Below are 9,215 nucleotides of genomic sequence, written 5' to 3'. Positions count from 1 at the left end.
TAGGGAAGATGCTAAATTAAAGAATAGCCCAAACAAAAGGAATTAGCAATCAATATATTAGATATAATGCTGATACTGGTTTTTGCTAGCAAGGAAAATAGGAAAAATATAGCCCCAAAATGGGGGGGGGGGGGGGGGGGGGGAGATATTTAGCCTATATATATATATATATATATAGGCTAAATCCAAAAATAAGAAAGAGTGTACATATCCCATAACAAAAGAAAATACAGTGCTACATATAAAAGATAAAGAGATAAAATGTGCAACTGGTTATAGTAATGCAAGGATGGTGGAAACAAACAGGAAGTGGAGATTAAATATTTATGAAAGACCCACTCAGATGTGCAGTTAACAAGCAATTTATGACAAATTGCATCTGATTTTAATAGGGAAAGTACACTTTAAAAAAAAATACAGATGGGTTGGAAAGAGTTAATAAATTACCATTATGTCTGTTAAATTGTAATTATATAGTTATAGTTGAATGTATTGCAATATATGCACAAACAATTCCTGTTTTATTTAAAGGGGAGGGCATTTTTTGGAAGCTTAATACATGACTTAATGTCCTTCATGTTTTGATAAGGGGAGATTAAATACATATATATTTATTAGCAATACTGTATCACTTTAATGCATTAAAAGTGTTTACAAATTGTTAGTGTAACAGAATTTAAACAATAAATCCGAGTTTAGAAACATGGGTAACCACTTTCTTATACACGAATAAAAACTGGACTCTGTAGGTGCACTGAAAATGAAAACAGGGTGAGCTGAGCAGAAAATATGTTTTTATTTGTACCTTAAAGATTTACAATCTCATGGTCTCAGGGTGGTTGGGTATTTGGCAAAAGTTTGAAAAGCATTTGGAAATATTTATTTCCAGCAATTAAAAGCAGAATAAACTTTACAAACGGTGATAACACACATAGGATGGCTCTATAGCGTGCATGGTGGGTGCCCAGCCAAAGCTGGAGTGCCACGGGTTTTATACACTCATACAGCAGGGGTGGGGCACCCAGTGTTCAGGATTCGATGCTTGGGGGGCAAAGACGTACAAGGGAGAGACACAGACATTGGGCATTTGTTTAGTAGGGGGTTACACAATGTGTGCTAGATTAGATACATTTAGCAGCGGGGCTGCGGATTTATTTACATGGCAAAAAAAAAAAGATTTTTCTGCCCAGATCCCTTCCCATCCCTAGTGCTTGTAACCAGTCCATTAATCACAGTTATTTAGTTACGACAGATACATCTAGCATAGACTCAGCTAGAACAGTTCGCCTGCAAATCTTTCTATCGGGCAGGTGGGAGGTGTAACATTACATTAACCCTCCTTGTGCCTGCTGGGACTTAACATGGTGCTGAATTGTTGATCTGCCGAATTGTCTCTACCAGGGCACAGATTAGGGAGCAGTCACTTGCCACCCGGCTCCTGCCCATTGGCGTAGCAATGTAGCCACTGAATCACATCTTCTCTTTTATACACCTTGGCCAGGTCACATGGGGTGTCCCCGTACCGGTTCCGGTGGCCCACCTGGCTGTCCGTGTGAAGGACCAGGAATTTCACCACTTGGAGATGACCTTCTTTGGCTGCCAGATGTAAGGGCAGGTTGCCTTCATTATCTTGTATATTGGCATCTGCTTGGAAATCAAACAGAGTCTTCAGCGTGTCCTGGAAGCCTGCCCTGGCCGCATCGTGCAGAACAGAGTAGCCAGTCCTGTCTCGCAGGTTCGGGTCAGCTCCTTGGCTCAGAAGCAGTCTGGCTACAGCAGGATTCCCCAGCCGCATCACCTGCACAGAGAAAGACTTACAGTCACCATGTGGTACTTTGTATACTGGGTACAGTGTGCCTGCCCCATACGGGAGAGCCATGCCCTCTAGCTACACATTGTCAGCCCTCACATAGAAGTCAATACAAATGACTACGTCGGAGATTACAAAACTATAATACTTACAGGGGCGCAAATACATCTCCCATATGCACGTCCCCAGTGGCACTGCCCCGTGATATGAGCACTATTTCACGCACATGCATATCTGTATATTTAGTTAATGTCTGTAGCTTTCCCCTGAGAATAGATTGATAGAAGAAATGCATATATTTTGCAGTCAGCCACAGAACCACATTATAATTCTGCTTGTGCAAGAATCATGGAAAAAGCGAAGTAGGCCTTAAAGGGGATGTACTCTCAAAAAACAAAAAAAATGTAAAATGAAGAAAATGTAACTATTCAACATATGTTAAAGCGTGTCAATGATTTAACAGTATTTTTTTTTTAAAATGTAATTGCTATTAAAAGCTGTATCTGACTGGTTATTTATGTTCTCTACACTGGTGACTGACTCCTGACACAATGTAGCAGAAGTCAGCTTATACCAAAATGGAGAATTGATTTCTGCTACACTGTTTCAAATGTCTAAACCGTTAGTAAGTGACAAACACACAAAATATTGCTTCCTACAGCAATTATAGTTACAATTTTAACTAACATATACTGGTAAGCAGATTAGAATGACGTTTTCTTTCATTATGCAAAATATTTTTTGGGGTGAAATAAAAACATACCCATAGTTTTCTTTTTAAAAATACAATATATCTGTGTGTGTGTATATATATATATATATATATATATATATACACACACATACATACATACATACATACACACAGTTTTATGATATATGTTAAAGAGGTATGAGTCTATCGAGGTACATACACAGATAACGAAAAAATACACATAAAAATATGACTATATGAATATAGCTATATGATAGCTACACACACACACATTATTAATATATAGCTACACAGATACAGCTACACACACACACATATATTTATTATACATACATGGGATAGTTACTATAGTGGCCTTCATATTGGCCTTAAACAATACCAGCTGGATACAGTGTCATAAAATGTAAACGACAACACTGCTGGCAATCACATAAAAACAAATTGACTCTCATCAGAATTAATGAATGCAGGTACCATTAACCTTAGTGTGGCATAAAATGGCATCACTCCAGATAGAAATATGGCTACAGCTATATTGATACGCTTATAGTACATGTGTGCCCAGGCTAGAGTATGAGAGCAGGGTGTGCCTGCATATACAGGGGATTAGGAAGGATTATTAAAGATACAAGAAGACTACAGGCACTTTACATTGTACAATGCAATCTGCTTCCAATCGTATTAAACCATGGCAAGGCTGTCGATCAAACAGGCCACTGGCAGTTCGGTAAACGTACTCTTTTTTTCAGGACTTCAGGAAATATCATTTTAAATGTGTAATTTAACAATTGTTAGGAAAATGCAAACCTGAAAATATCAGCACAATTGCTCTTTAAATCTGTACACTGTGGACGATTTAGCGCAGTTGTTTTTAGGCAGAGCAGCAACTGATTGCAGTGGAGTGGGGTGCTTCTAAAGTTTTATATGGAAGCATATAGATACATATAAATATACATACATAAAAATACCATTGTTCATACAGTTCGTTTAAAACTACTCAACACGGCAGGGCTATAAATAAGTAGGTTTACGTCTACCTTATAACTGTCAGCTTTAATATTCAATAAGAGCACAAGGTTATTATCATCGGGCTAAACTATGCATTTACTGTAACCTCGATAAAAGAATACATTCATATTTAAGCCTATTATTTATTTAGCCAAAGGAAAGGAAACCGGTTATTATTATTTGGAAAAAATCTGCCTGTTTGCTAAACGTTTCAAGCGATCCAGATGACTAAAATACAGAATAACACACACAGTGGTGATTCTCTAGTTAAGAAATGAAGAATGATTTTCGTTCTGTGTAAAATGAAGCTCTACTCGAGATTACACACACTTTGATCTGGGGTCTGTCAGACAGGTTGCTTGCTCAGAAAGGGACTGCTCACAACCATTTGTGGTTAGATTGGGTTAGATTGCATCGAGAGGGACAGTGAGAGGGGACACAGCCTGGGGTAGGGGTCAAACACAAAGCTACAGCCTTGCTCGACTTCATACACTGTTCCAGTGCTGGGCCTGACACACACACAGGGGCTCTGTGTTTATAAGACAGGCCAGTGCCACCTTCACATACTGCACTGTCTGAGGTGAGGCCTGCGCTAAGGCAAACTGCTCCGAGGGCATCTTTCACTAGGAGAACCGGCAAGGACTTGGGGTGAAATGATTAATTACATGTATCAACCGTGTTGTAAATGCTGTTTCAGAACAAACCCTACTCTGCCCTGGTTCTCCCCACTAGCTCTTTTAGAAAGACGGAATGTTACAAGTACCTATGGGGGATATTATTTATGCAATTTAAGTTTTAATTCGGAGGATAATTGGAAATGAATAGATCATTAGTCATCAGTTGCCATTTGGCATGTAACGAATGGATACTGACTTGTGTATAAAGCTGTTTAATGTGTTGAGTTCGCCTACACTAAATGAAATATAACTTTTAACAACGAGTTTGGGAGATCTGGGTGCTCGGTACCCATTCGTACCCAGCCATACTTTGGGCTGTTTGTATAAAGAGTGGGGCTGGTAAAAAGAAAAAGCTTACGGATTTAGCTCATTATCAGTCTGGCGAATTAAAGGCACCGTTCCATCAGGCACATTAAATCTGAGATAAGTGATTTAATAGCAGGGGGAAGTTACAGTATATTTTATCAGTGAGTTGGAATAACGCAGTAAATGAGAGGCGCTTTTGGTTAATCATTGAGTAAGTTTATATTTTCTCTGAGATAAGCTCAGGTATAGCACCTTAATGCTCTCTCTGCCTGCCATCTCATGTGTAGCCACCATCTCTTTAGCACCCAGAATCTCCCACAAGGGTTAATAATAATAATAATAACTGCATATCCTTGCTCAAAAGGCAAATACAAACTGCTGAGTGGAAGCCTCTATGGCAACCAAAGTGTTAATGAACATCCCGAGCAGTCTGAGCCCACACAGCCCATGTGCCCTAAGGCACGCTACGGTATGGGGGTCTGTGGGAGCCATGCTTATTAGCCCGTCATTCCGACACTGAGCGGCTTATGTTGGAATGTTCCAGACACCGTACACAAAATGTAGGCTAAGTGCAGCACTGTACTGGAGCATCCCTAAGTTTGCAGCCAGCCAGGTAGGTGTGAAACTTTAGAGGGGCTGGGGCGCACACCGACCCGGGGGCTGCACTTGGGTGCTGGCTAACAGGCCCTATTGCCTCCTCCATCTAAAAGCTGCTTTTCAATAAGTTGGGCTAGAGGTGAGATACGGGTGGACTCCGGGCTGACTAAAATTAACCCTTTGTATCTGGGCCTGTAATGCACAGATGATTGGAGCTCTGGGCGATTTACAGGGCTGGGTAACATAGAGATTGTGCCCTATCTGTCATTATCACGCCCCTCTGTTCATGCTGGCACTCACCTGCAAAGCAGTCCTCCCAAATCTGTTGGGTGCATCCACATTTCGCGCCCCCTTCAGCAGGTCTTCTAATCTCTCCAATTCCCCCCGGGCAGCAGCCGTGGTTATTAGGTCCGCCATTGGATCTTCCATTCTCAACTGGGGTCCAGGATAGGGATACGGGGCTGGGCAGTGGGTTACTGGGGCAAGGCATGGACAGGCTGACAGCCGGGGATCTGAGCTAATAGGGTGATAGCTCGTAGTAAATACTCGTAAAAAAGTCAGTGCCAGGTCTCCGCCCCTAGCACACGTGATGAGCAGATACTCCTGCAGCTTCCACCTCTGCAGCAGTCTCTCCGCTCTGCCTCACTCCCCTGCCTCCCTCCGCTCTCCTCTCTCTCTCCCAGCTTTTTCCCACTGCCCACCGCTTCCCTCCTCTATCTCCCTGCCTCACTACTCTCCATGCCAGCCTTTCCCCACCGCTTCCCTCCTCTATCTCCCTGCCTCACTACTCTCCATGCCAGCCTTTCCCCACCGCTTCCCTCCTCTATCTCCCTGCATTACTACTCTCCATGCCAGCCTTTCCCCACCGCTTCCCTCCTCTATCTCCCTGCCTCACTACTCTCCATGCCAGCCTTTCCCCACCGCTTCCCTCCTCTATCTCCCTGCCTCACTACTCTCCATGCCAGCCTTTCCCCACCGCTTCCCTCCTCTATCTCCCTGCCTCACTACTCTCCATGCCAGCCTTTCCCCACTACCCACCGCTATCTTCCTGCCTCACTACTCTCCATGCCAGCCTTTCCCCACCGCTTCCCTCCTCTATCTCCCTGCCTCACTACTCTCCATGCCAGCCTTTCCCCACTACCCACCGCTATCTTCCTGCCTCACTACTCTCCATGCCAGCCTTTCCCCACTACCCACCGCTATCTTCCTGCCTCACTACTCTCCATGCCAGCCTTTCCCCACCGCTTCCCTCCTCTATCTCCCTGCCTCACTACTCTCCATGCCAGCCTTTCCCCACCGCTCTATCCTCTATCTTCCTGCCTCTCCAATCTCCCTGCCTCACTACTCTCCATGCCAGCCTTTCCCCACTACCCAGCGCTTCCCTCCTCTATCTTGCAGCCTTACAACCCTTTTCCTTCCAGCCTCTCCCCACTACCACCGCTTGCTTGCTCTCTCTACCGAACTCGCTACTCTCTCCCTACAGACCTCACTACTCTCCTCACTACTTGCCTCCTCTCTCACCCCGCCATCCTTTCATCATTACTAAAGTTTCCTCCTCTGTATCCATGTCACAGCTTCCTCCTATTCTCTTTCTGATTTGTGTAGTGCAGCACTGTCCTTTTTCTAGTTTTAGTCTCACCATCGGTCTTATATGTTCTTTCTCCCATGTCTACTCTTGTCACCCCTCAGTCCCTGCACCAACCTACTGCACCCACTATTCATCAGCTCTAGTCGGGCACCTTTACTTTTCCTATCCCCCAGATTTACTCCTTCCTTTAGGGCCCCCAACATATTCTCACTGCTCCTGCAGATCTGCAGCCTCGGTCAGGACTCGCACCCCATTTCTCTCCTCGCAAGCTTCTGTCCTAACAGTCTTCCTTTCCTACCACACGGTGTCACTTCTCTCCGGCAGCCCTCCTTCCCATCTTCCCTCTCGTACAGCAGAGCATGCCCCTGCCCCTACCAGACAGCCTGCTCAGACCGGCGTTCCCTTCCATCATGACTCCTTCTCCCTGTAGCCTTTGGCACGGCCGCCCGATGTCTGCTGGAGAAAAGGAACCCCAATGTCTCATCCCAGTGCCACTGAATATACAGAAGAATCGGAATCATGGGAAGTGGCGTCACCTGAACATGTATAACAATCCAGCAGACTGCTCGCTAGGGCACAAGAGTTCGGAACCCAGCGCTGGCGGCACAGCGGATTAGGCCTAACGGTTCTCCCAGTGAGTGTGCAGTTCGGGATCCTCAGTTGAATTGCCCACAGTCAAGCCTTCATAAAAATTGTCATGGAGAAAGCGCAAAGTACAAGTCCAAAGATCGGCTCCCAGGCAAGCTCAGGCGCCCCAGAAAGTGCATCGGAGAAAGGTTCAGCCTCAGTCAGTGACTTGGTTTCCGAATGGGCAGCACTCCAGCCCCGCACACCGGCACAGCCCCGCACACCGGCACAGCCCCGCACACCGGCACAGCCCCGCATAGCACTGCACTAGAGGATATGGCGCAGCCCCACAAACTAGTGAAGAATGAAATATTTTACAAATCAGTGCTCAAGTCTTCACTGGACCATATGCGCCTGAACCTCATGTGCCAACTCCTCTGACACATAAGGTTTGGTTCCAGCCCTTTTATTTTCTTCTCTTTACATCGTACCTATCCTGTCACCTCCAGTGCTCCCTATATTATCTATATTTATCTCCTGTGCCTCCTTCTGTCACTTCTCTATCCATTGCTAATCCGCCTCCTTCAGCCATTTCCATATACTGACTATGTCCCCTGTCTCCTCGTTATTGTTCTCCATATATTGCCCATGGCCTGTGCATTACACAGTGGCGGCCCTCCTTTCAATCTCTAGTTTGCCCATTCCTATTGCTCACGTCCTATGTCTCCTCTCTCTACATTGCCATCTCCTGTGTCTCCTCCATTGGTAGCACTCCATCCTAAAGCACACATACCCCTATAATGACTATAAATGCCATCTTCTCCCTTTATTGTCAGTTACCTCGGTCCTACATAACCCATATGCCTTTGACTCAGCTGTCACTCGCCTATCCCCAGAGAACGGTGTGCTCCTTGTCACAAGATGTATTGTTTCTGTTATGTAAGTGCATAGCCGATAGCTCTTAGGCTTATTCGGTACCTTTTGTTATGATATACCCGACTACTCACAAATCCTACACCGCCAGCGACCAGTGCCTCCTTCGCCCTCCATTGCATCATAACACTCGCCCTTACCGCTGCGTCCCCTTACTGTCTCCCCGAACTCTCCCCATTGCACAGCCAGTCTGCGCTGTTCCTGCACACCCCCTGCCAATCTCTCCTCGCACTCACTCATTTTTTTTACCTGCCCCCTCAAATCTATCCTGTTATACCTGTAGCTCCCACAATCCCATCTGGACTTCCTTAGGGGACCAGGCCAGTAACAGGTGGAGTGTACAAGGTAAACTCCTCCAATCGATCAGATACACTGTCACACTGCAGCTGTCTCCAGTTTTGCCCTTCTCGTCCCTATTCTGTGCCTGCCTTCACTCTGCCGAAGTCAGTCTGTCTGTCAGTCTGTCTCAAACTGCGCTCCTTCTCCCGCCCCCTATTCCTCAGGCGCTGCCGGTTTTTTCTCTTCAGCTTTATTTGAAAAGGAAAAAAAAAGGCGCTCTCTTACGATCCCGCCCCCTACCGCCCAATTCTGCTACTGTCACGCCCTCTCTTTCAACGGCAGAAATTTAAGGATGCCCGAGATTATCCCGAGAGGAGTACGGCTTGTTGGTCTGTGCGTGGCGATTGCCATACACTGGTAGTGCTTTCACAAGATGGATTGCCTGTGCAGAGCTGGGCAACTACCTGGGGCGAAAGGAACCCGGATCTTATAAAAATAATGATGGTGTCATGTCATATCTAGCCTTTTATCAGGAATCACTGCCCCCTAAAATCATTTGGTGGCCAAGAGAAGATTTGAGAAGAAAAAGAGACAGAGTAAATACACACTGTCTGCCATACTTTTGGGGAACCTCCTTGACCCACAGTGTCACAGTGTATTTGTTATTTTCAGCTTCAGAGAATGGGGTAAATGGACTCTCTCCGGGAAATGTTACCCCATGACAATTGTAAAACC

The 9,215-nt window shown here is 45.3% G+C and overlaps 1 protein-coding gene across 1 annotated transcript; it reads right to left on the bottom strand.

Moving 5' to 3' along the window:
• Nucleotides 1-346: 346 nt before the first annotated feature.
• cdkn2c (cyclin-dependent kinase inhibitor 2C) lies at nucleotides 347-5,974 on the bottom strand. Its single transcript, NM_001123460.1, is given in 2 exon segments — nucleotides 347-1,798; nucleotides 5,414-5,974. Coding segments are annotated over 2 exon segments (507 nt in total). The 5' UTR covers nucleotides 5,543-5,974; the 3' UTR covers nucleotides 347-1,420.
• Nucleotides 5,975-9,215: the final 3,241 nt, after the last annotated feature.

The sequence above is a fragment of the Xenopus tropicalis genome, chromosome 4 (genome assembly GCF_000004195.4).
Source record: "Xenopus tropicalis strain Nigerian chromosome 4, UCB_Xtro_10.0, whole genome shotgun sequence".
In the NCBI taxonomy this organism is placed as follows: Eukaryota; Metazoa; Chordata; class Amphibia; order Anura; family Pipidae; genus Xenopus; species Xenopus tropicalis.
The sequence above is the reverse complement of the archived record's forward strand: the minus strand, read 5'-3'. Positions and strand labels throughout refer to the sequence as shown.